At 40.3% G+C, this 26,769-nt stretch overlaps 2 protein-coding genes across 4 annotated transcripts; both read right to left on the reverse strand.

Moving 5' to 3' along the window:
• Window positions 1-3,715: 3,715 nt before the first annotated feature.
• On the reverse strand, window positions 3,716-11,631 carry LOC146499014 (interferon regulatory factor 4-like). Its single transcript, XM_085137329.1, has 9 exons — window positions 11,464-11,631; window positions 11,051-11,290; window positions 10,312-10,498; window positions 9,889-9,965; window positions 8,837-8,975; window positions 8,652-8,753; window positions 7,307-7,681; window positions 6,510-6,616; window positions 3,716-5,525 (listed from the first exon to the last, which is right to left on the reverse strand). The coding sequence occupies exons 2-9, from the start codon at window positions 11,246-11,248 to the stop codon at window positions 5,364-5,366; spliced, it is 1,347 nt and encodes a 448-aa protein (XP_084993455.1). The 5' UTR covers window positions 11,249-11,290; window positions 11,464-11,631; the 3' UTR covers window positions 3,716-5,363.
• Window positions 11,632-13,708: 2,077 nt separating this feature from the next.
• LOC146499015 (dual specificity protein phosphatase 22-B-like) lies at window positions 13,709-26,604 on the reverse strand. Of its 3 annotated transcripts, XM_085137334.1 has the most exons (7): window positions 22,618-26,604; window positions 22,435-22,468; window positions 20,616-20,698; window positions 18,208-18,257; window positions 17,839-17,913; window positions 17,207-17,378; window positions 13,709-14,591 (listed from the first exon to the last, which is right to left on the reverse strand). In XM_085137334.1, exons 1-7 carry the CDS (start codon window positions 22,636-22,638, stop codon window positions 14,448-14,450), a joined length of 579 nt encoding a protein of 192 aa, XP_084993460.1. In that variant the 5' UTR covers window positions 22,639-26,604; the 3' UTR covers window positions 13,709-14,447. The 3 variants fall into 3 exon arrangements, 2 of the variants coding, with proteins under 2 accessions (XP_084993460.1, XP_084993459.1); XR_014870108.1 differs by lacking the exons at window positions 22,435-22,468; window positions 22,618-26,604 and adding an exon at window positions 16,041-16,777 and having other exon boundaries at window positions 14,483-14,591; window positions 20,616-22,425; XM_085137333.1 differs by lacking the exons at window positions 22,435-22,468; window positions 22,618-26,604 and having other exon boundaries at window positions 20,616-22,425.
• Between the last annotated feature and the right edge of the window lie 165 nt (window positions 26,605-26,769).

Genomic DNA, 26,769 nt, shown 5'->3' on the forward strand with positions numbered 1-26,769 from the left:
AACTCCTAGTGTTTGCTATAATTGCTAGCAGATTGCCTGTAGTTGGTCTGCAAACATTTGCTAACTACTAGTTGAGTGGCAATTTGCTTGCCTTCAAAGTTGTACCCCAGCACTGCTGCCAACACAAAAAGGCACAGCATTTATTTTGAAGGCAAACAGTCTCTATTTATTGTTTTTGTTGCACTTTTCACAGTTTAACTACAGCTCAGAGAGCAGCTGCGCAGGGTTTGTCACAAGTCCATCATTTCCATTTAAAAGACAGCTGCAGCAATATGCTAGCAACTAAACTAATCACAAGGGGTCTTTTATGAACTGATTAGGAAATACCCGTTTTCCTTTGCAACAGGTGGGTTGTTAGAGAAAACAAATGGGAGTTCGCAGACTGCCATCAACCTCTAGCAACTAACCAGTTAATGAATACTCTGCCTTACCACCCCAACTGGTTGTTGCCAAATGATCAAAAACCAGTCTCTAAGCGTTTGTGACTGGGACCTTATTAGTTTGACCCAACAGTGTCTCCGTGATTGTCCAAAAGTGGTCTGCAAGTTATTACATGGTTAGTTGTCAGACATCTGCAATATCTCCATATGTGCTGTGCAGGATTTTCCCACTCAAACTTCTCTAGGGTTTAGAGGGAATGGGTAAAAAAAAATGTCAACGTCAGAGCTCATTACAACCAAGGAGTGAATGAAGAAGCACATCTCTGAATGCACAACACGTTAAACCTTAAAGCAGATGGGCTACAGCAGTGAAGACAACTGGGCTAACAACAGGAAACTAAGGCTACAGTTTGCAGAAGTTTACCAAAATTAGATAACTGAAGATCAGAAAATCATCTCAATTACTTCTGCAACATTCACAGAATTTGTCCTATATAACATCAAACTTGGATCTACTCTATTTTGTATCAGCGGTTTCTTGGTGCACACTGAGCCCCTCAATACTACCTGAGCATTGCTTAAATGCTACAGTCTGCCTGAGTGTTGCTGCTTAACATGTCCATGTCTTCTTCAAGCAAGATAACATGCAATGGCACAAAGCATTGAGGCAATTCTGAAGGCTACTGCAAAGTGTCTCTATAGACAGTTCTCTATTCAGAATAAACCTCTACTGAAGTTCTTTAAAGATAACATCGTTGGAAGGTGCAAAATCTTTCCACTTAATTGTAGGTCTGTGAGAATGAAGGGACTTAACCTCGATTTTAACCTCAAGAGTTCATGCAATATTTTTTGTTAAAACCCCCTGAGTAAAAGCTGAAAGTTTACACATTAATCATATCTTCGTTTTGTCATTTCGATCCACTGTGGTTGGGTATAGAAACAAAATTGTGACAACTATGGTTCTGTAAGACAAGTATTTCTGAATCAGTCGGTATTGATACCCTCAGCTACAATGTAAAACAACTAAAAGCACTGCAAGGGAGGACTTGATTGCAAAAAGCAGCTTGCTGAGCAATTGTTGGCTTGGAGATGAGATTGTAAGGGTGTGACGGATATTTTTGGTCCAAACGTGATGTATGGTGACTGTTCAACTATAGTCGTTAAACTTATCTGCAGATCCAAATGTCACGCTCAGTAGTGGAAATTCTAACGAAGGCACACTTGCAGACAGTTGGTTTGTTTGCACCATGGCTCAGTAGCGGGTTTAGCTATTCATCTCTGGAGCTGCAGCTCACCAGTTCACTCATTCTGTCTGGCATGTCAGCATCTAGCTGTCAGGGAGGAGCATGAACACAGGGCGTATGCAGGGTGGGGACGGAGTGGGCCGTTACTCGGGGCAGCGAGCAGAAGACACAGATCCCAGAGGAAGAGAGCGACAACAGAAAGTGTGGTTCTGTGTGGGTGTAGGGACCTAAGCGAGCAGTTGTGGTAGGTCTAGTCGCCCGGGCAGACACGCCCACAGCTCACATGAGAAAGTTTGACGAGACACAAAGGGTTAACTGAGGACACTGTCGAGATCTGCTGTTGTGTTTTCTAGCAGGAGATGACCCATTACATTTCAGCTTTTGAATGTACAAACCACACCTGTGCATTTCTGTCTACGTTCATCGACCTCAGACTTTTTCTCTGACTTGGTTTCCCATCTACAAGTAGGGGAAAGCCGTAGAGAGCAGGCAAGAGTTGTTTTGATTCTCTGCGTTCTAAACTTAGCACTCTACCTCCCACGGATTCATTCACAAAATAAGTTCAAAACCCCAAAGCCTTATCCGCTCTCCACCAGCTCTCTGTTACAGTAACAGAGGTGAGAAAGGGGAGTTTTTTCTCTTTCTTTTTTATTTCTATTCTGTTCCATTCTGGAGACAATATGACAAGACCTGCTTTAAAAAACAACAAAACCATTTTTGATCTGCAGTTTTCTTTGCTGTGAGTGGGTAAATAAAAGGATGGAGAAATTTGACACATCACAGAAAAGTTGTCCCCTCGATTGTACCTGTTTTTAAGACAGATGTTTTACAGCTGAGCTCAAAAGAAAACATTTTATAGAAGTGGCCAAGATTAGTAAGAAGCAGAAAAACACTGGAACAAGACTGGAAAAGCGTGGCATTTAGACGTGTCCTACTTTTTGATGTGTTTTTGTTCCAGGTAATAAGATGCTGTAGCTATTGTGATTGACATCATGATGTTGGCCTATGTACTGTACATAATTTTATATATAATGTGATGTGATATTTTAGCCCGTCACAAAACCTTTCACTGATTACAACCTCCATCGATTCTATGTTAGGATGGTGTGTAAAATGTGATGGGAACTTTAGCAGTCTGGACTGTTTTTGCAACAAATGCTGTGCCGAATACATGTAAGTTGTTGCATACATGGTCTTGCTGAAACAGAAATATGTTTGACCGCTAGAGTTTGGACAAAGTTGATCATGCAACAGGACAATGATCTCAAGCGCACCAGTTAATCTACAACAGAATAGCTGAAAAAGAAAATCAAGGCGTCGCAATGGCTTAAAGGCCAGACTGCCACCTGACTGAAATGCTGTGACGGGACCTGTGCATAAACAAATGCCCGCAAATCCCAATGATGTGTAGTAAAGAAGAGTTTCACAAAATTCCTCCATAATGATTTGAAAGATAACCAACAGGGACTTTGCAATTAACTGATGCATCTTTTGCTGATACATTTTTTAAAAATATTGAAATCAGTTAAAATTGCATCAATTAAACTGAACTATAATATCTTTGGATTTTAGAAGGGAAAAAAAGATGCAATCAAAAAGATTGAGTCCAAAGCCGTGTAATTACCCACCCTGCCCTTCCTGCTGAAAAGGCATTTGTTTTCAAAGTAAGCTTTCTCAGTTGTTTTTAACCTCAAACTGATGACATCTTCCTTTCTTCCTTGCTCTTCTTCAAAAATATTTTGTGGCAGTTACAGAAATGTTGTTGTTGTGGGGTTTTATGGTTGTTTTCCATGAAAGTGGAAACAGACTCTAATCTATGAGCAGAAACCAGGAAGGCTCTCTCGAGCGCTGCACGGAAAACCAACCTCTTCCTCTCTCTCCGCCCCTCTTGATGTCATCATATTGTTTGTGATAACCAAGTGTTTGATTAACCAGTCACATCCTGCATCTGAACCACATTTCCTGTTCAGACGCTCACGCGTAGTGCTGATGTTACCATAGAGCTCACACAGTTATGAAGAGATCTTGTCACTTGTTACGTTTTTAGTCATTTATTTATTTTTGAAGGAAATGACACTTTAAAAAAAAACAACAACAAATGTTCACTTTAACCCTTTCTCAGATCTGCTATATAACAGTCACATTTAACATCACTATTTGATATAAAATTGAGTTAAAAAAGCTTATCTAAAATCAGCTCCCTGAGTTGCTCTCTCTCTCTCACACACACACATACATAAACACAGCCAGGCACAAGACTCCATTCATAATTTACTAAATGATGGTGATAGTGTCTCCTAACAGAAATGTATTTACAAGGAAAAATGTTTTTAAAAATTAACTAAAAAATACAAAAGCTCTTTTGCTTCACTTTCTTGCAGACAGTCAAATGAAGAAGTATGATAACAGACAGTTGAATACAAAAACAACAACATCAAACTGGAGCCAGTAGCTCCTTAGCTAGCAGGGGCTAGCTATGGTTTTGGTTATTAGCTTATATTAGCTTATATTACCTTAGCACAAAGTCTGAAAATTCTTCCATAGTTTTGTCCAGATATAAAATTAGATTCTTGAGTTTAATTATTTGAAAGTTATGGTCCAGATTTACTAAATGTGACAAAATAGCACATGTGCACAATCTCCAAATAGACACCTCATTGGTGTGGTTAGTTTTACAGGTGATTTACAATTGTTGTGCTCTTCTCTGAACATAGGTGCAGTTTCTGCGCTAAATAACATGTTTGCTGGTTTTCATTAGAAAGTAACAGAAGGTACATTTGGTAATTTTCAAACAGAATCTGTTTCTCTTATTTTTGTTCCTAGTCTATAACTAAGCCAAGCTAGGCTAATCTTAGCTAACCAGCTACTAGTTGTTGCCTGGATTGGAGTGGTTTGTGAATGCTAGAGATCTAATATAACTATTGGCATAGAAAGTGATTAGGTTCATTTGCTAATTTTTTTTTAAGGCACAAAACCTTCGCTCACAGTTTTCTATGATACAATCACCTCAGCTGTCAGTTTCATTTGCATAGTAAGCACATAGACAGTACAAAAATACGACCTCTGGGTCCGAAAAAATGAAGCTAAAGCGCCAAGTACCTTAAACCTGCATTCTATCTGAAAGGCACCAGGTGGCAATACTTGCGACTGCAAAAAGACTTCCTATTATATCAAAGTCTTTGGGAAAATTGCTTTCTGTCTTGACCTCTGGAAACACTTTCCTGATGTGTTTATGGTCCTAGTCACTTATTTTGGTTCACATTGAATAAAAAACACGACATTTTTTAGAAATCTTGATCACTAGGTTTAAAATGGTATGCTCATTGGCTAACAGCTTATAAGTGACAAGTCGTTAGCAAACCAAACTAGTGATAATGAAAATGTTCATCGCGAGGTTTCAAAATGGAACTTTAGAAACCGGTGGATGACATCACAATCATCTTTAATACTTTAACACCTTCATTTTTAATACTGTCTACGAGTAAGCATCAAAATACTCATTATGCCCAAAAGAATACAAAAAGGGAAAAAAATAACACTGCATTTTTGACTTAACACACACACACACACACACACATGCACACACAGATACAAAAAACATACAGGGCAGATGGTTGCTGACTTAATGTCCATCATTTTTTGTATACCACTGTCCACTTTGTCCTCATCTCAGAGTTTTCTTGCCTGTCGTGTAAAATGTCATCGTGACATTTCCAACAGTCACTTAAACCCGCAAAGTTCACTCCTGCAGGCTGCTGCTGTGGTGATGTGTGATGGCCCTCTGGTAGTCCTCGGAGGCATTTATGTGCTCTGTGACTCCTGGGTGCTCATAGCTGCGGTAGTAGTGGCTGCCCGGCTGCTGTGCATAGTACAGGAGCTGCCTGGTGAACAGAGGCTCCACCTGCAACACATGAGAGCCAAGGAGGTCAGCAAAATCCATTCAGCATAGCACTATTTTATACAGCACTATTTATTTATTTCTTTTTCAAATTCAATACACCCTTTCATTTTTCATTTAGGGCAGGGGTGGAAGTTTGCAAGTTTGATCCAACACAGCTGATATAAATGGCTCAATGGCCTCCTCAATATGTCTTGAAGGTCTCCAGAGGAACTAATCATTTGATTCAGGTGTGTTGACCCAGGGTGATATCTAAAACCTGCAGGACACCGGCCCTTGAGGCCTAGAGTTGGACACCCCTGATATAGGGTGTTAGAGTTTGGGATATATTGAAGCTGTTGCAGTTCTGTGACACACTCCCAAGCTGTTTGGCTTTTGATAGTTTATTATTTATGGGCGTTCGACTATTGACAGAGATCCAGGAAGGTTGATTCGCTATTTCAACTTTCCCAGCTTTGTTTTATGAAACCATTTTGAGAAGTCAAACTAGAGAAAGGCAAACCATTCCTCGTTTGGTTAAAGCTCAGCTACGTGGTTAGTTTGATTGAAAGTGTGTCAAAAATCTGTAGCTAAAAGGCATGAACCTTCACTTGGCTCATCCATTTTCACTTTATATAGAAATCAGAGTCTCGGGAGGGTGACAGTGGAACCAGGCTGGCCCTGAATCTCAGTGCGACTTATTTAGAAACCAAATTTTGTTATGAAGCACTGTCAACGTTATGACTATGAACAAGGTCCTACAGACTTTCAAATCTTAGGTTTAAACTTTCAAATCCTATTTTTCACTTTTCAGTCCATACTTTAAAGTTTCAGCACTCTACTTTGAACCTTTCAAATCTTAGTTTTGATTTTAAGAACACCAGTTCGAACTTATTGTCAGCTTCCCAGTAAATATTTGGCTTCACTGATCCTCATAAACAAAATGAGAAAAAAAAAAGAAAGATCTCTGGATCATAATCAGTGGTTAAACTCGGGGGCGGCAGTCACCTGCACAGTGAGGGTCCTTCTTTGTCTCTGTGGGTCCAGACACTCATCTCCGAAACACAGGAGGACCTGGAAGCGGGACGGCGGCCTTAGCCCGTAGCTCTGAATCTCTGCAAGTAGGCAAAAGGACAAAAATGCATCAGTAACAACTCTGACACCTAAAACACATCAGAATTGATGATTTCAAGCGAATTTCACTTGAAGTGGTGTGACATTTAGAGTGATTCGAATGGAAAGTCCTGGTCACACCATGTATGCAAATACAATTAGCTGTCACAGCTGGAGCTGCTTAGCATGTGGGCGGGATGATGTGGCTGTGTAGACTTCATGTGACTCTCGGCTTATCATAAAATACTTCTTTAAGAAATTATTCTTGGCTGGCACAGTATGTCATGAAGTGACTTCCAGAAAATCAGCTGAGTAATGAGTCTCAGTTTGTTCTACTGCTAATTACATTTAGTGGATTTAGTTTTGAGTTGAGGTGGATAGTTCTTGACTGAAATCCAAATTTTAGACCAGTTGGTGTTAGTCTATCTATGTACAGCAAGGTGCCAGCTGGTATGAGTTCTTAAGTGAATCAATCAGATTAAAACATATCAACCAAGCTCTGTCCAGTACACCATGCTGATGAGTAAGATACAGGTCAGGGACTTGGTGAATTAGGCATGGCACCATAGATAGGCCTTCATTTAAAAGAATAGTAACATACTAACCCAAAACAGTGAGAACTTTTTAGCCTTTCGAGCACAAGTGATTGTTGATCAAAGATCCTGAGCTGATTTGAGTTTGTGTCCTCTCACCTGTGAGGTAGTCCTGCGTGTGGAGCAGTTTACAGGTGACGTCTCTCTCCAGCTTGTTGGGTTTGTCTCCGTATGGCGACGGGCCTCCCTGCCAGTACACCCTGCTCTGGCACAGCCTCCGGGCATAGAGCCCATCTGCTCGCATCCACAGCAACACTCCCCTCTCGAGGCTGGCTGGTGGACTCGGAGGACACTCGTCTGGCCTCCTCTGGGATGATAGGCTGTCAACAGGCAGGGGCACCAACTCATGACCTCCAGGTGTCAGGTAGTGCTTATCTGGGTTGCAAGGAGTGATATGGCAGCCATCCGGGCTGGAAGTGGTCACCTCTCTCACCAGAGAGTCCCGGAAATATACGGATACGTGCAGACGGAAGTCTAAAGGAGGACACAGGTAGAAGTTAGCTGAAATTTCTTTTATTTAAAACTCTTTTATGGACTGTCTTTGTTTTATTTTTAAAAAATGAAGCACGTAAGGTTTTCAATGTTCACCACAGCCCAAAGTCACAGGGTGCTGCTGTATATTATTATTTCAGCGTTCTACATGCTGCTATGTCTTGTACTTCTATAGGAGCGTTTTGCTGAATCTGACAGCAATCTGCATTTTTTTTGGAAATGGTTTTCTGTGTATTGTTTATATGATCAAAATAAACACACACAAGCAAGAACGATTAGCATCAGATGCAAAATTCCTTCACATGTCACTAAAACTAGACCAAAAAACGAAGCTAGTTTGAACACGCTCGGTCGTCAGCTTTGTTAAAGTTGCGTTCCATTTTTTCCAGCCTCTAGGGGGCAGAGTAAATATTCAAAATTAGCCGCATGTCTCTTGAATCAAGCTACCAGCTTTACCTAAAAATAAATATATTTTAGATTATAGCCACCTCATGAAATTTCACTGATAGTGGCTCTGTAGTTGCTAGATATTTAACTGATATTCTGTCTGCTGTTTGTTATGGGCAGTCAGAGTACAGTTAATAAAAATGGCAGCCTGCAGCATGATACAGATCCATACACTAAATGCAAGATTTGAAATTAAACTGCACTGAATAAAGCCAAGGAACAAAGTCTCAGGTGAAATTAGTAGTTTTCTGACTTCTGCACAACATTACGCAGTTTCAACCTAATTGTACCTTTAAATGCTAAAATCTGTGTCATACCGTGATATTTTCAGCTGTTTTGATCTTATGTAAATATGCATTTGCTGCTTGTTCTATGTAGATGGATTTTTGCCTTTTTTTTTTTTAAAAAAATGGGACCTAAAGTTTAATTCTCAGCAGAGGATTCTGGTGAGAGTTCCTGATTTTATAGCGTGAGGGGAAAAAGTGAACTGAAAGTATTTGTGTACCTGAAAGTGCCTCTGCTGATCTGATGCTGGCGTCCAGTGTGAAAGGCGAGGGCTGACTCTCAGCTGGACCGTATGAGTAAATTGAGGCTCTTAGCTGGTATCCTGCACACAGAACAAACTATGTAGGCAATGCTAAAACTGATAAAAATGCTTTTATTTTGCACACTAAATAATAAGCCGTGTACCATTTTCCATGGATGAGCCCTGCCACGGCAGGGTGCGGGGCGGACAGGGACACTGACTGAAGGGCAGCTCGGGCAGAGAGGCCTGCTCCTGACAGTAATCTCTCCAGCCGCATTCTGGACTCGCCATGTACTGTGGCATCTATAGAGAGGAAAGCAGTTAGCTGAGTGCACATCTTTGATCATAAGATACCGACAAACAGTCTTTGCATGGTCCTTTTGTAATACATTACTCTTTTAGTAGGCTTATAAGGACTTTTTTGCAACTTGTTTTATATGATCATTGCAGAATTCTTTCTTCATCCATAGATTTTTGCTTAAGCTAGTGGTAAAATCCCTGCACCATAAACTCTGATTTGTTTTTGCATGAAAAGATAACGCCAACTCGCTGACTCACAAAAATAACTTAAATCAACTTGAGAGGAGAAAGCTGATTTGTTCATTTTGAGTGTGTAGTACTTTAAAAAGGATAGGTCACAGAGATTAATCAGTGCAGAAAAATCAATTATGGTGAGTAACATCTGAAACTACACCCTGTCCGAGAAACTGAGATCTAAGAAATAGACATCACATTACTAAAGTACGGATTTAAAACTAAGCATCTGCAGCCTTTGTAGACGTGTTCCATACTTTATGTAAACAAATGTAAATTATTAAGTAAAGCAGAGCATAACTATACTCTTCATTACCCAGGCAGGAAGTACAGATAACTTTACATAAACTAGGATAGATAAAGTTAAATGCAACAACATTTAATTTAGTAAATGAGAATTAGCATTTGCAGTGTGGCAAAAACATATTTTGCCATAAATTGTGTGCCTTTTTTAATCAGTTGCTGCCAAGAAATCTAAAAAGGACCCAAAAACTCCAGAGTTTCTATCAGCCCCTGAAGTCAGCACAAGTCGTAGTTGGGGATGCACATCATTACCCTTCACTTGTGTTTGTAAGGTCATCCATGCATGCACAATATGACACTGTCTGTGTCTTCAACCTCCCTCATTTTCTCTGTCTTACTTTAGTCCCGCCCCACTTGTTTCTATGTGCAGGAAAATCACCTGAGTCGGCACAGAGGGGTAGGAGGGATGCATCTGAAAGCTCCCTGGGCTCAGAGGACTGTCCTCCTGTCTGGGTCCTGCATGGAAAGAACATTTTTATTAGAAAAGCGCTCTAGAACATGTCTGAACACATTTTCTGTCAGTACATTTAGAAAAGTCCACATCGATGCAAGTACTTCAGCATGACTTTAGCTGGTGCTTTGACAGTTTGAGGAGTCAGAGAGTTTCCACTTTTTGTCTGATACACAACTAATTATCAGATTGTGATCATCTAATAATAATAACTACAATAAAACACATCAGTAAAACCCTTTATCCAGTTTGGTTATTGCCGCTGTAGCCCAATCAGCTTTCAGTATTACTACCAGCTTAATTCATGCTGCAGTAAACTTTTTTTAACGCTTTGTTTGAAGGGGGACTGACTTTTCTTGGCGCCCTCGGGGATGATGCGGTAAACTTTGTAGGGGTCCGAGATGTCCAGCTGGCTCCTGTCCACCAGTTCCTCAAAGTCATTGCTCTTGTTGAGGGCGCAGCGCAGGCGTGTCTTCCATGTCGGCGGGTCGGGTTTGTCGATGCCCTCCCGAAACTTGCCTTTGAACAGCGCCCAGGCCTGCAGACAGGTCCGCGGGGAAATGTTTAGAATACCTCCCTCAAGTTTAGAATCACACAGCCTGGTCTCTCCTAACTGCGACTGCACGGCCTGTAGAAGGACATCCTCCCGGTGCTGATAACTAGTTACTAACCCTTCAACAATAATTATAAAATAAAACTTTCGTTTATTTTCGTTAAGTGGCTTCTTTGGAGCACACAGTCATTTTAAAGAAGTTGTTTTGCGTCGCTCTCCCAGTAATGTGTGACTTTTTTTTTACAGCATGGAGGACATGGTTCAAATATTCTTATATGGAAATAATCGCATCCTAATGTATGGAGCGAATTTCATGAAAGACAGCAAAACCCTTTTTTATATAATGCATCAGAGAAGATTCAAACGCTACTAAGACGCCTAATCGAGTTAATTATTTTTACACACGTCATTAAAAGGCTATAAGAGAGTTTAACAGCTCTAAAGTTTGTAATACTTTAACACATATTGCTGTTGTTTTATTCTGAAAGTCGCAGCTCGCTTGTGGCTGGCGGACCCCGGAGGATGCGGGTCTCTTACCTTAAAAAGCGCGGCATCCTCATCCCGGTTGTAGTCCTGTTTCCCAGCGTGTTTCCACGGTATCCTGAAGATGGTCTTCTCGTCGTTCTCCCAAACCAGACCGGGATATTTCCCGCAGTCCACCTGCTCGATGAGCCACTGGCGCAGCTTGCCGTTGCCGCTGCTCCCGGAGCCTCCGTAATCCACGTCGGGGTTCATCTCTGACCAAAAAGACGCACGGGACAACTCCACTGTCTGCTCCTGTAACGTAGTAATATCACACGCTCTCGTGTTTGTGTGTGTTTTGAAAGTAGGCTTGTGTAGGTTTAGTAAAGAATGATGAAGTTAAGTAAAACTACTAAAGGTTAACCCACTGCGCTCCCACGCAGACTAACTTCACTGTGCGCTTCGCAGGCTGATCGAAGCCGTCTTACCTGTGAAACTTGAAAGCCGTCGAGTTTTGATATCAGTCAGGGTCAGAAAGTCCTCATCATTCCGGCGAGCCCGCTTAAATCCACCCAGCCTATGGTGAGCAGAGGGAGGGCGGAGCCGGGATGCTGTGGAGGGTGCACCTGCTGCTTCTGCTAGGCCCGCCTGCTTCCCTCCTGCGAAGCTTATCAGTGCGCACACAGCGGCCGATCTACAGTAATACACTGGGGAAACCCTGCCGGCGTCAACCCGAAGTGTCACACACCCGCACACGTGGAAAATGATAGGACGGAGACGAAAACAATTCTTTGAAATTATAAAGCTTTACGAAAAGTACTCTAGAGTGGTCCAGAGGTAGAAGCGACGCAGAAAAACATCGGCAGCAGTTTTCCCACTGGAAGATTATTCAGAACAGCTGACATAACGCCTCAGACAGGAACACAATACCACATAAGATTATCATTTGCCGTGTCAGAGCTTTAGGAGGCCTGTTAGGAGAATTCGACAGAGGATCAATTCTGTAAAAGCAATGCGGTCCAGGAGTCGGAGAAAACATGGTTTTGAAAAGTTCCCACTCATTTCCCCTCAGTATGATTTTCAGAGTGAGTCTGGCTCCTGTGGCAGTTTTGCAGTGCTGCAATAAATATCCATCAGTGCTTTCATTACTTAAGTGAAAGCAGTGATGTGAGTATAAGACAGATCTAAAAGTGTGTTAGTTACAAACTAACAACTCCCCCCCCTTATTTGCTTTCAGCTTTGCTGGGATAAGTACAAATACTGATGTGTTGCGTAACCTACAGCTGTTTAAGGTACTCAGTTTGTATTTTATATGAAATATGAGAGAGAAACGTGCCTAGAGAGTCATTAGTCGTTATGCAGCAGTTCAAGTCAGTCTTATGCTGTCAGCATTAATCAGGAATACACAAACTGACATTCTGGGCTGATAACCTGTAGTTATCCTTAAAATTTGTGGATATTTTTAACTTTTCATATGTTTTTTAATTATTCTTATGAACATATTAAATATTTATGAATAGATTTTATTTTTGTATGTTTTGAACATTTAACTCTTGGGACTTGTATGTGATGGAACAGATAAATGTCAGCCTCTGATAATGGCCGTTAACCAGGATACCGATATCAGTCTGATACCTGTACACGCCTATTATTAATATATGAATTTACCATCAGTACTGATGCATGAAGCGACATTATAATGTACATTGTAGAGCTTAAGCTCATCTCAGATTGATGTCTTTAATGGAGAGCATTAAAGACATCAATCAATCTCTTAATCTCTCTCTCTAATTCAGAAAAGTAAGTACAATTTTGTTCTAATGTCGTAAAGTAGAAATATAAAACTTTGAAAGTAGAATTATGAAGTAATATTAGATAGGTACAAGTACTTATTTGAAGCTTTACCTACTTATCAGCACGAGAACTGAAAGGAACTCATTATGCAAATGCTTCCCATCAGCGTTATACCATAGTTAATCCTAATCTATAACCGGTTGCCAGGTTACAGAAATCAGTCAAGTGTTTTTTTTTCTATGTAGTGTTCATCTTTAAAATGACAACTGTGTGAAAAATGCATATGTGGATGTATGATGCACTTCATCACACGTAATCTCAGTGCTGCTCTACATTTCACATATGGCACTTTTAAACCAACAATATTCAGCCGACAGCTGTAGCTGAACAACTTCTCATGTTGAGATTTTAAATAATTCAAAAATGAGCGTATAAAAGTGACCATGCACTGTTATATGTTAAGCCACTTGGGGAGGATTCACAAACACTTTCTAGCTCGTGGACCCCCACTAAAAGCTCTGGGCCCCTTGGTTATTGTAGTTCTGAGTTCCTCTGAGGAGTGGTTTCCACTTTTCAGCTGGTGTCATTTAAATAACTGAAAGAGGCTTGAAGAGGTAGAATTGTGCAATATTTTAAAGGGCAAAGACCTGTGACGCAGAATTTTCTCACCACCAGTTATCTGGTGACCTTTGAGCTGACTGCTACAATGTAGACCACTATATGAAGTAATTCAATTACTGTGGGGTCATAATAATGTCAGAATTTCATCGTCAGCAGAGATACTGTTCTCCACAATATGTGCGATAAACTTCTACTTAAGTCATTTATGACCTTTACCTGGATCTGAATACTGCTTTTATCCAGAAACCAGGTCAAAGATGGATTTTAGTCCCTCGTTTTGTTTCTAAAAGGCTTAAAATAACTTTTAAAAAAAGAAGATTAATACATTCCTTTGTTGCATTATTACAATCTAAATATTTTCACATGATGAGTTAAATGTCATCTCAATGCATGCATAATTAAACAAAATACGAAATGCAAACTAACATGAAAACGTTAACATAAAAACTCTACATATATAACTGCATTTCCACAGACTGTGCACATATCAAATGAAAAGTTTACATTTAGGAAGAACAGCACAATAGTTAAAAACAGCACATATGATAATTGTTTTTACTGTAAAATATAAAATAAAGCGTTCTTTAGCTCTCACACGCTCTCAGAAAGTAATAGTCATTTTTCAAGTACAAGACACAGCATAACATAACTGACGGGGGACGGCGGGGTGGGTGGGGGGGTGTACAGGAGGAGTATGTGTTCACACTGTGGACTGTATGTACATATATTTCCTTGGTGTCATGCTTGACTGCCCTTGCATGTTGTTTTGACAGTTAGAGGCAAGGACATGACATGACGAAGGGAACTGAAGACGGTGACATAAAATCCCCCCGTCACATGTCTGCTTAGCCACTCCACGCACACGAGACTGAACTTATCATCCCGACACTGAACTTTTTGTGAGACAGGTGTTCCTGGCGCAGTGCGAGGTCGGGGGCAAAATGATTTTAAAATGTGCACCCGGTCTCTGTGGGATTAAAGGGCCAATCAGAAGCCCGCTGTCCTCTGCTTCTTAAGTTCAGGTGAGAAATGACTGAAGATGCAGAAATGAGTTTCTTTATTTGCTGCTTGTGGCCAGCGCAGGAGTGATGCTGGTTGTTATGGCATCGCTGGTGCTGGATTTCCGGTTTAAAAGGGCCTCGATCTCCTCATCATCACTGAACGTGCTCTTCCCGTACAGCTCCTTCCACCAAGCTCGATACTGCGGGGAGCAAGTCAAAGACAATGTCTCTGTTTAAGACAGGCACTGGACACGTTTTACATCGGACAGTTACTTAAAACAACACCTCACTGCTGTATAAAATCAGCTTACAGGCTGCTGATTGCCTTACACGCATCACTGCACAGCTTACAGATGAAACGCTGCGTTATGTTATAAATTTGGATTCAAGAGTACATGCCTGCATGAATGAAGCCAAAAGTAATAAAAATCCGCAGACATTAAATACAAACGATATTTCTAATTAAAAATGCAATAATTATAATCATAAAAACTAAATCATGACTCATCCTTTTCTGTTATTTGTGTAATATTTGAGACTGTATGTACTTTTGTACACCTGCATTAGTGAACTGATGAAGTATTAGGCTAATTGCTATTATTATTCATGACTAATGCACTGTTTTGTATGTATTTTATATATAATATATTTTAATCATTTGAGGGAACTCATCATAGAGGCGGAGCATCTTCAGTTGTTTGTAATAGCAGCACTATTCATTCCTAAGTATTCATTACCACCGTTGCCTTTTATTGTTTTTTTGTGTGTGTGATGTGATTAAAGTGCAGACTTTATTTAAGGCTTTTATATTAACTGTTTATGAATTACAAAGCATTTTATACCCAGTCCTCCCTTTTTTCAGAGACTCAAATATAACTTGACACTAATATAATTTAAAGTATAAGGATTTTTTAAAAATACCTTTATGAAAAGCCTTTGCAGCTCATGTCTGCCTGAAGTGTAGAACCCACGGATATGACATCTCCCTGGAGATGCTCTGTTAGGTCTCTACTGCCACACCTTCTGCTGCTGGTTATTTGTAGGTCTTTGCCTTCAGTTTTGTATTTAATAACTGAAAAGCGTGCTCGTTACCCATTTGCACTGTGAAGTGAACTCTATCAACAGTCACATCGATATTAACCACCGTTTAAACTGGCAGCCATATGTGATGTGGTATGTTCTGGATCATGAACTGTTCTTTTTCTTCTCCTGGTTTCATCTCTCCAAAGAATTTTTTTCTACGGCTGGGCAAGTTTTTCAGATGTCTAATCTGTTCTTATTGTTCTTGAGTGTAACAAGTGGTTTGAGCAGATTGTTCATTTGGAAGCTCTTAAAGACCTCACATCCACTGAAATCTGCTGCTTTGCTAATTGTCCAGGTACTTTTGAGTCTCTGAAAATGGTGTGATGAGTACAAAAATAACTATAGTTTTCAAAGAATTTGTTTTAATTGCCCTAAATTGGAGCTGAAAGTGTCCATTGTTTATGTTTAAATACAACTTTATGTACGGCACATTTTAGTGCTATTTAAGGTACTTCACAAAAAAATTTAAAAGACTTTAAAGTGAAATGAGCAACATAACTGCACCAAAATGCAGTGCAGTTTACGGAATGCATGCTAATTTGATTTAGGCTGCTGTGAAACTTAACTGAAAAAGGCGAAGCATAACCAAAAACAGAGCTGAGGTATCAGTCGTAGCAGGGCCCAGTCCCACTGACAAGTTTATGAGAGCTTTTCGGCAGACGTTTTGTGCCCTTTATGCACACTTTCAATAAGTCTGCATTTTTGCTGACTTTGCCCACGGCTCATAGCATCTTGACTTAAACAGGGTTACTGAAAAAAGCAGAAAACAAGCATGTGATGAGCAGCCTCCTAAATGTTCAAAAATGCTACATTTATTACACACCTGATTTAGACTTTTTTTTTTAAGACTGCTCACAGTGCACATACAGCAGGGGAAGTAATTATTTGACACTTATTTCACTCAGTGAAAGTGAATAAACTAAACCAGCAGGGGGTCAGTTATTTCATTGTTTCCCCCACTGTAAGCTGGAGTTTTAGGCACATGTGGCCTGGATCCTTGTCAAGCTGAAGAAGTTTAGATTGAGCACTTTTAAAACTTATCCGAACACATCTGACATCCTTATACACAGATATCATTTTATAATACAGTTCTGCAGCTGTTCTATATTTGTTTTTGGACTGGATACTACAACTGCTCCTTTTCCAATAACTGTCCATGTGGGAAATGCTTTTGGGCCCATGTCATGTGACATGAAAGTCATTCCATGCAGGACAGCAGCAGAGTAATCGTCCAGCAGTCGAATAGGATGAGTAGTCTTCAAACAGCGGCATGCACTGCTCTCATCACAAAACGGTGCCAGCTCTAACAAGAAGAGAGGGTTAAATGGTCCAAGTAAGAGCATAAGGAAAAGTACATGTGAAGCATCTGTTTCTCAGATATGTACTTCTCACACACATCCTCATTTAGGAGCTTTACTAACACCCATATAAACCAGACTGGTTTGGCTTTTGAAGGGAGTACTTCACACTGTTGTATGAAAATGTCAGGTTTTTGTTTTGTTTAGTTTTTTTTGCAATTTCTCATGTCATAGCCTCCAGCTTTTAGACAAAGAATGCTTTGATGAGCGGTATATTGAGACCAGGCTGTACCTGAACTCACAAATTAAACCCACACACTCATCTGTCCAAATGTTTTGCATCTTTTAATCCACATAACCGTTTTCAGCTGTCCCAACATAACAGATTTTTTTTAAATGAATAATCAAAAGTGAAATTAATTATGATGACTCACTTCTGTTAGTTCTGTGTTTTCAAACTCCTCCAGCTGCCGCAGGAAGCCGAGGTTGGGCCCCGCACACGGCCTGACTGACCGAACCGCTGCCAGGGACTCTACCCATCCGTGACCCGTCACCGTCATGATGTAGGCCACCACTAGAGTCACGCTGCGGGACACTCCTGCCATGCTGAGAACACAGGCCTTCACAGCTCAGAGCAAGATAATCACCTCATATTCAGATTCTCTGCTTTAGTGTACAAAGAAGTGAAACCCCTTCTGTCCCAAAGCTGTGGTTAAATGCCTGATTTTGCATGTTTGATATGAGAAAAGATGAAAGGTAATGAAATGTGCAATGAAAGCTTTAACCAAAATTTTTGGCAGACAGCTTCTTTTTGGTGCTAGTGATGTGGTTGAAAATGAGAACGGGGTCGATAAAATATGAGGACCTCCGGTCTGCGATGGAACCCGGAGCAAATTCTCATGATTATGAAGAAAAATCTTTTAGATCTTAATGTTGAAACTTTTTACCACATCTCTATGTCAAAATACGTAATATAGTCTACCATATATCGTAACTGAATGTTTTTTAATTTAACCAAGTATCGTTTCAGATGACATGTAAAACAGGACTGAGGCGTTCCACTCACCAGTGCACGAGGCAGCCTTCTCCTTTCAGTCGGGATTCATGGATGAACATGATGCTGTCTCTGAAGTACTTAATCCTGGTGAAATGATTCACATTCACAAGATATACAACATAGTGAGGATCATGCCTTTAACCTTAAAACTGGATTATTATTTTTTTTACATTTACCATAGCTGTACAGTTTAGTTTGTAGTCGGTAAAGAGATCATGTGTTTAATTATTTAAACCAACCTTTTTAAAAAAGGATACATTTGGATAAATTTTCTATTTTGCAAGCTGTAATTCATTTCTTTTATTTATAGAAATGGGGCAAAGAGATCATACATATATGCATGTTTTATATATATTCAACATTTATTCAAGTACTCACAGGTTTTGCTTGGAATGGTCAGCTGCAGATATACAAAGGTATGTGATGCCCTGTGGGAGAGGGAGCAGCTTCATTAAAGAAGTGAATACTTTAGTGGCAAAAGTTAACGTGATAGGAAAAGGCAAGTGCTCAACTATTGAGCAGGGGTCATTTGTTTGAAAACTGGAACTAAACTCACTTCTTGTTTCTCACTTCCTATGGGACAGCCCCTGAAACCTTGCCCCTCTGGCCCTGCCCATGTGGTAGGTCACGACATAACGATGTTTGCTTGTGTTTGTCTCTGTGCTTGTGTGTGTGTGTGTGTGTACTGTGTTGTGCACCTGGCAGCTGATGGTACATGCAGTGGACAGAAACCACCTCGTCCTGGTATGACTGCACCACTGCAAAAACCCCTGAGCCCTCTGGGACAGACCGAGTCCTGGAAGTGCTCCAGACAGGTGAGATTGCACGCACAGAGCCCCGACAAATGCAGACACATTTATAAATACCAATGAAAGTGCCCATATTAAAGACGTGCCTAAGGTTCATGAAGGCTAAATTATTATTTCTGATAGAGTCAGATTATGCAAACGGTTACCGAGAAGTCCTCATATCTTCACACTATCACTCTTATAGCTCATCATGGCCTTGACTCAGTGGTACTGTTTGTAAAATCATGACTACACTCTAAGTCAAAATATATGAAAATTGTGGATAAATGCAGACATTTATTTACTTTACTTGCAAAAGGAATATTTGGGGCTTGGAATTAGTTCCAAAAGACGACCTTTTATTTTGCAGTATGATAATTAGGTTCATATACAGTAAATGGCACATTTAGAGACTTGGCCAGATGTAAATGCGCAGACCACATCATCGTTGCAAATTCTACCTTCCTCTCTCAGGAACCATCACGCTGTCTTCCAAGAAATCAATCAGTCCGCGGTTTGACTGTTAGGTATGCAAATAACCCATCCCATCTGGCCACTTGGTCTAAAACAGACCTGAGTCATCGTTTTTGCCTCAAAACTCAAAAAGTTGCATCACACATGATTTTGTATGTTTTAAAAAAGCAACTGAATAACTGTCATCGCAGTTCAGAATGAGTCCGTAGGGCCAGACTTCACTTCAGGCCCAAAACCTTGTAAAAGTTTTGGTGGTTGACCAGTTTGAGTAGTGATACTGTAATACAAGTTGCTGTTTCTCTTCACTGTTCAATGAAACATGCTAACATGGATGGAGAAAGTGTAGAGAAATCGCGGAGCGCTTTTCATGTTCGCTTTCAACAAGAAAAGATGAAAGTTGTGAAAGCGGACACTGAAGATGGCAAGCGGATTCAAGATTTTCAAGAGACGAGTCCCAGTACGAAGCCGACGGGAGGGCGTAATGTATTTAATGGGCTCAGATGAGATCAGCAGACTTAAAGTCAAATCATTCAATCTGTAAATAATTACAGGCTTGTACACATCAAAAGTGTGCATCATTTCATAAACTCGGACTAAAGGTATTGTGTATTTACAGAAAGATACCTCAGAAAAAACTCAAAAATAAAACTATTTGTTCAGTAAAACTTACATCTTCACACATATTTTATGCTTCAATCTATCAGCTCCTCACATTCACTAACACACACACAAACACACACAAAAACACCTTTCCTGCTGTTTCATACACAAATTGCCACATCTAAATGCAGCACTGAAAAGCCAGAAACTTTTTTTTGCAAAGTTCCACTTTCAAGACTTTCTGGACCTCAAGCTGCTGAGCTAAAAGCATCTCGTGTGAACAATACTGTGCAACATCCACTAACCTTGGCTTGCATCTGCCTCACAGCTGCATCAACTGAAAACAGCATTCAGATTTTCATATATATACTAGAATCCCACACAATATCGAGGACCCACAGTCAATTAGAAAATTGCTTCTCTGGTGAGAACTGGTGAATTCCAGGTCTTATGACTGAATTTAAAAAAAGAAGAAAGAAGACACATGTGACTTTCACACTAATTGAAGTGGTCTCTTTCAATAGCCTTTGATAAAGATCTGATGTTGATCATGAATGATCTGATGATCATTCAGCCTTTAAAAACACAAGGTGACCTCAGAAGATTAGAAATGGAACGATTTATTGCTATTAACTGTGTCTGTATGCAGTGGATCATTTCAAAGCATTTATGTCAAACTTGTCCTTTTTTTTCATAAACTTGTTAAGGTAATAACTATATTTGAAGCAGCTCTGTAAACATATTAAGGTGGGAAAGAGGCTCTGGGCTGACAACAATATCTCACAGTTTCAGAATGAGTATTAATCAGCAGGGGGACACAGCAACCACAGTCGTGCTCAGAGGAGCTTATGTACTTTATGGTTGGGTTAATGTTGAGGTCAGGGGGTCGTGCAATCTGATGCAAGACATTAAAAAAGGCCTCACCTCCAGAACGGGCGCAGCTGTATCATGGATGGACAGGATGTGGGTGATGTTGTGCTGAGCCAGCAGCTCCCTGTCGCGAGCATCTGTGGAACGCGAAGAAAATCGAGAAATACACAATACACCCTGCATCCAATCACCAATCACACCGTGTGAGCTCCAAACTAAATAAAGCATCTTCTGCCCAACAACAACCCCCCCTCCTGAAGTGACTTCCAAGCAAATGTGGCCTTAAGATTTCAAAGTTTTGCTCTGGTTTTGAACTGAAAGAAAAACCGGAAAACCAGTGTTTCTAAAACAGTCCAACAGCTTGGCCCAAAAGCAAGAAACAGTAATTGTTCTAATCAAATTTTGTTCTTTGAAAGGAAGCCAAATGTTTTCTACCTTGGACAGATGTGCCTTGAGCATTTTTTTCTCATATGCTTTGTAAGTTTGCAGGATGCTGATTGGGGCCACCTATACAAGAGCAAGATGAGTTTGCACTGAAACCTCCTTAAAGCTAAATTCATTCAGTAATTAAATGTTTTGTCATTGGAACTCTTATTAACTGTAGGACACAACCAACCAATTCCATCATACAGTAAGAAAACAGTGTGAGTGGCATCAGTGCACAGAACACTTGCAGAGGAAATACAACCCTAAATCACTGGATGACCGCAGCTTCACTGTTATGCAACGAGTGCTGCAGTGGGTCATGAGATAAATAGTTTAAATAGTTTTGTTGAGTGTCAGGCTGCTGATATAACAGTGAAGTGACGAGAGATGATTTTTTGCTTAGGGCTTAGAGGTTCAGTACCACTCAAGGTTTCTAGGTGCTGGCCTAAAACCTGCATCCTCCTATTCAAATCCGTCAGCTTCCTTCGTGAAAGATGAAGTTTTTCTTTTTTTTCCCATTGTTAAATATTAGTTCTCAAGGAGAGAAATGTTTCCAAATCTCTTCTGATTTCTAAAGTGCTAAATTTAAGTGTTGTCATCATGGCTACCTTTACTTCTTTTATAAAGTCAGGTTGTTATAAATTCAGAGATCAAGCCTTTAGTAGTGTTGATGCTGATGAGATTGGGACTAAAGATGTGGGATTAAGCAAAAACATAGAAGATGTGATGAACATTGAAGAAACTAACAGCTTAGTTTAGCAGACTAGCGAAGCTGAGCAGAGTACAGACTAGCTCAGAGTAATAAGAGTAGAACAGCAGTAACGCCTGTAAATATCCAAAAGTGGCATTGATGGAACTTTCGCAACCAAAAGCTCTCGCTCGCTTTATATGTGCTAAGTCATGTGGATGAATGAAGATCAAAGGCCTGCTTAAGATTAAAAAGGTGTCACATTTCCTATTTGACAGCAATTCCTTGAACATACTTTATTTCTAAAAAAGAGCTGTCTGCATTTTAAGACGTTTCCTGTGTAGTCATGATTCTTAATGTGTGCAAAGATTAAAAAAAGCAGCCCAACAATTGCATTTGGTGCTTTATGGAAACGTGTGGAATGTAGTTCACACCAAGGGACACCCCCGCGCCATGGGGCATCCCCTCCCACACCACCACTCAAATATTCACATCAGCGCTCAAAGTAATGTTTCCCCCAGCTGCTGGCAGATTTATACCTACTCAGAGGGTAAAAAACACACTTTTTTTTTTTTGTTAAAATGCAATATTTCAATAGCTCAGCTTTACACTGTGACCTCTCGACTCTATAGAAACTGAGCTCAGTGTAGCATCTCACCACATGCCCCTCCGTATGAGGAACTGAAACAAACTACTACTACATTATCCGGAAAATAAATCAATTTTTTTACACACATGACAAAAGGCACCGCAGCCTACCTTTGATATTTCCAAGATAAAGATCAGGCAGGACCTAAAAACAGTTTGAAATTGTGTAAAATGGAAAATGCAGAAGTTAAAGAAAAAACAAGATCTTGGGGTTGTTGTTTTTTTCTTTTTTAGAAAAATATCATGGCAGGCTCTGAAGGTTTGATTTCCTAGATATCGTTGTTGATACTGTACCTTGTTTATTCCGTTGCCCATCTCCGCCAAAGGTGTGTAGATAAGCACACTGAATTTAAGAGGAATTTGAAGTCATAACTGGAAAGTGATTCCTTTAGGGAGACGCTTAAAGCAGCAACTTAACCGTCTCTAGTCACTAACTGCTACTCGGTTCAAAGGAACCCTGACAACTTTTTAGTTTAACTCAAAACTGTCATGAAGACCTCAGCTCGTCCGTCTCCCAGAGTGCCACTTCATTGAGAGCACGTTTTCCTCAGAATGTGACCTTAGCACATGTTTATATTTAGACCAGGCTTTGGTCATGGGACCATGGATAGGCACATAGCAACCAGACAAAGATGGCTGAAGGCCAGAACAGATCCGATGGCCCAGCTATCACTATCTGCTGAGCTGTCAGCACCCTGCTAGGAGCACCTTTGAATGAAGCTCAAAATCAATTATCTGTGTGTTCCTGCTGTAAATGAGAGGGCAGCTGTCTTAAAACCAAGATTGCAATCAGGATTCTTTCTCTGTGTGTATCCATTCAGATCAAATTCAGTCTCTATTTCCACTAATATCTGTGACAACCTCAAGCCAGTGTTACACGTTTGTGCCCAAGAGTTGCAAACCAGTGTGGCAAAAAAAAAAATCCCCACAATTTTCTGTTTCCTAAAAACAAGTCGTACTTTTCAAATACCCGTTCTAATATTTTCTAATAACAGATTAGTGCTTTTAAACCTAATTTCATCTTCGATTTCAGAATTCCCCCATTTATGTCTAATTTTGTGCTTCTCAGTGGACATCCTCTTAATTCTAACTCGCTCTGTTCATTTCCAGTAAATCTGGCTACATCTTCAGTGCATCGCTCTGAGCCGATCGAGGTATTTTTAGCCCGGCTTTGTCTTGTGTTCCTCTGTGTGGTTCAGTATGTGTGTGTGCGTGCGTGTGTGTGTGGCACAGAGACAGGCAGGGGAGAGTGGAGGCGTTTACAAAAATCTGCCTGCTGCCTGCCTCAGAGAACTAGGTGGAACAGCTCATCGGCACCGAAAACTCAAAACCATTGATAAACAAAACAGCTCACACATTAGAAACCATGATGATACATTAAAAATACACCTTGATCAGAGCTGAGAGAGTGCGCGTCTGTGTGTGTGTGTGGGTGGAGGGGGTGGGAGATTGGGTTTCACAATAAAATTGTCTTTTTAACAAGAAGAAGAGGAGTCTTTCGGGTTTGAGGAAGGTTTGCGCATCAAGCCATCACTTTATCGAAAGCCCTTTTTGGGCTCCAACTTAATACTTACTTTTTAAATTTACTTAATTATTAGTTTGCTTATTAAATTGCCTCTTAATAGTGGGGAAACACGTTGTTGTGTGTGAAACAGTCTAAAACCTCAAACTATCTCATTTATGGCGAAATAACTGAGAAAATCATCACATTTGAGAAGCCGAAACCACAAGACCTTTGTGTCTTTAGCCACAGGTCTTTGTAGCCACATGCAAGTCTGTCTCTCTGTGGTTGGCTGTGTTGTTGTGCTGGCACACCGCTTCAGTTTAATATTGCAACAATTATTCCACGAGTTTCTCTAAAATCCTATACAGACGTGTACAATCACCAGAGGTTGAAACCTACTCATTTTGGTGAATTTGGGACTTGTCCTCTACAGCTACCATGAAGTTTATGGTAGTGGAAATATCTGAGCAATCACAAAATATTCAGCGTCTCTTAAGGATGAATTCCAATAACTTTGGTGCAAAGTTTTCCTCTCCAGAGGGTCAAAGATGTTGCTTCATTCATTCAAGCCAACATCAGATAAGGGGTCTCGTACACGTATTCATATTTCCCTCTCAGTCCATCCCCTGACTTTACCTTGAGGTTGACATTTGACAGATATCTGATTACACACCCATGAAATTGCGTGAAATACTCAAGCTCGCTCAAGGATTAATGTGGGCCTTTCGTTACATGAACAACAGTAGAAAGATGGCAGGAAATGAGGGGGGAGAGAGCAAGAAGGAAATTGATATGCAACAAAGCTTCCCGTGAAAGGAGTGGTTTCAAAGGGCTGTAACATTTCAGATGTCTCACAGGGATTAACCATTCTGAGGTCTTACTGATCCAACACACAGTAAGTTCTGTAATCAAGTAAAAGAGGTTTTTTTTGTCATATCACATATAAAATCTGGAATATTTCCATATGTAGTGTAATGTTGATGCTTTATGGTAATTTTTAAGTGTGTCACTTTCCTCAAATAAAGTCCATTAAAAGGCAAAGGATGAAAAAGGAAAGAATGCTTCCTATAAAACAGAAAAGGAAAACCCCATATGGATTCTGAGAGTATATTTTGTCGGGCTTAAAGGGGGGAGTCTTTTTTAAAGAAAAGCCTCTTGAAATCTATAACTGCTTATGAAGACAAACTGTACAAAATAGTGCTGAAACCTTTGGAGCTGAATCTTTTAGGGACTGAAGTTAGACATCTGTATCTGTCCACTGCGATTCTTCTGGCATCAAAAATGTCTATGATTATGCTATAACTCATAATTCCCACTCATTCTTTTAATATCATAGGGGTGTTTACGCAGTACTCCAGAAGGCATTGGGCCCAAAGAAGCTCAAACCCAAAAATGTCAATGTGGTGGAGTAAAGATTTTTTCTTCTGGAAATTTAAATTCAGCATGTTTCAGGCATTGAGACAATATTTGATACAGTTCCATTTTTTATAGGTTTCAGTTGTAGGAAAACACCCTTCTGTAAGTATTAGGACTATTAGAGCACTATAAGGCACAGCATCCACCATCTTGATTGGATTGTAGCAGCAGCTTCAAATCACCTCACACAGCTGCTTCTAATACACATGTGGAGGCTTCTGTTGCGGTTCAGCTACGTTTTTAAACTGTTATCATCAGAGGAGTTCTCGTTGTAAAACCTTAACCAATCAGCATGTATATACAACACAATACCAGCATTTTACGGACAAAACTGACTTCAGAAGTCAGAAAAACCAGAAACAAGTGTTTTATTTCCATTCTCTTCCGCTTATCGATTCAGAGTCGCGAGGAGGGCTGGAGCCTATACCAGCTAGGACAAGAGGCAGGGTACACCCAAGACAGGCCACATGGGGCCAGTTTGTACAACTGATCAATTCTGTATTTTTGAGAACCAAAAACAGATTATAGCCATACACCTCTATTTGCATCTTTGTATTTAGGAATATCTCACGAGTACCCCCTGCTGCAACCCGGCTTAACTGCAGCTAATTGCTGTACATTGGCGTTAACAGGATGTGGAAAAGCTCTTGTTGACGTGTTGAGTTTCTTGGTTGTAAAAGCAGTCAAATGAACGCTGCAGAAAGACATCGTTCAGTTAACTTGCACCATGGCTGGGACTAACGACAATATCGAGCGGATCTAAGCCAAAGTCCCTGACATCTCTTTTGGGTGGAGCGTCATAGTTTCTCTTTTCTGCGCTTCTTGTTCATGTCTTTTCTTTTCTTTACAATTTGCAAAGCTTCTATCCTGACATTGAATTGAAAACATGTGAGACACTCAGTCGCACACTTGGTCTTCATGGGACAATAACCCAGACATCTTGGAAACATTCACTTAATGACCTCCTTTTCATGAACGAGTATATCTCACAATGACTGCGTGTGCTGTCAATATCACTGAAAACCATAGTTTGTATTTACTTCACTCCACTTGTTAGCTCTAAAAAAAAAAGAAGAAGCAGATTCCAGATCTGAACAGTAAAGCCAATGTATTCCGCATTCTTTATAATGGCCAGCAGGGGGCAACTCCTGGTTTCAAAGAGAAGTCTGGATAAAAACAGCCCTGGGCTCTCATGCATATGTCCTCAGTTCACAGTCACATAAATCTCTTGATTGTCACGTCCATTCTCAAAACAACAACGTGGTGATGACTAAAGTGATCGGCTTGAAATTTCACAATAAAGCATTACCAAACAACTGGAGGTCCATCTTTTATATACAGTGTATGGCTTCACCCCACTTCTAAACACACAGCAAAGCCAGTATCAAAGCAGACATGCTCAGCTGATTTCTATTCAGATTAATAACATGCTGATCCATGAGAGGTCATGTTAACAGAAGCCTGCTAAAAATCTGCTCTGCCATTATTTAAGACCTGCAGCCTGCGCTCAGACTGGTGGGTCACCT

This window comes from Neolamprologus multifasciatus, chromosome 17 (assembly GCF_963576455.1).
Source record: "Neolamprologus multifasciatus chromosome 17, fNeoMul1.2, whole genome shotgun sequence".
Lineage (NCBI taxonomy): Eukaryota > Metazoa > Chordata > Actinopteri > Cichliformes > Cichlidae > Neolamprologus > Neolamprologus multifasciatus.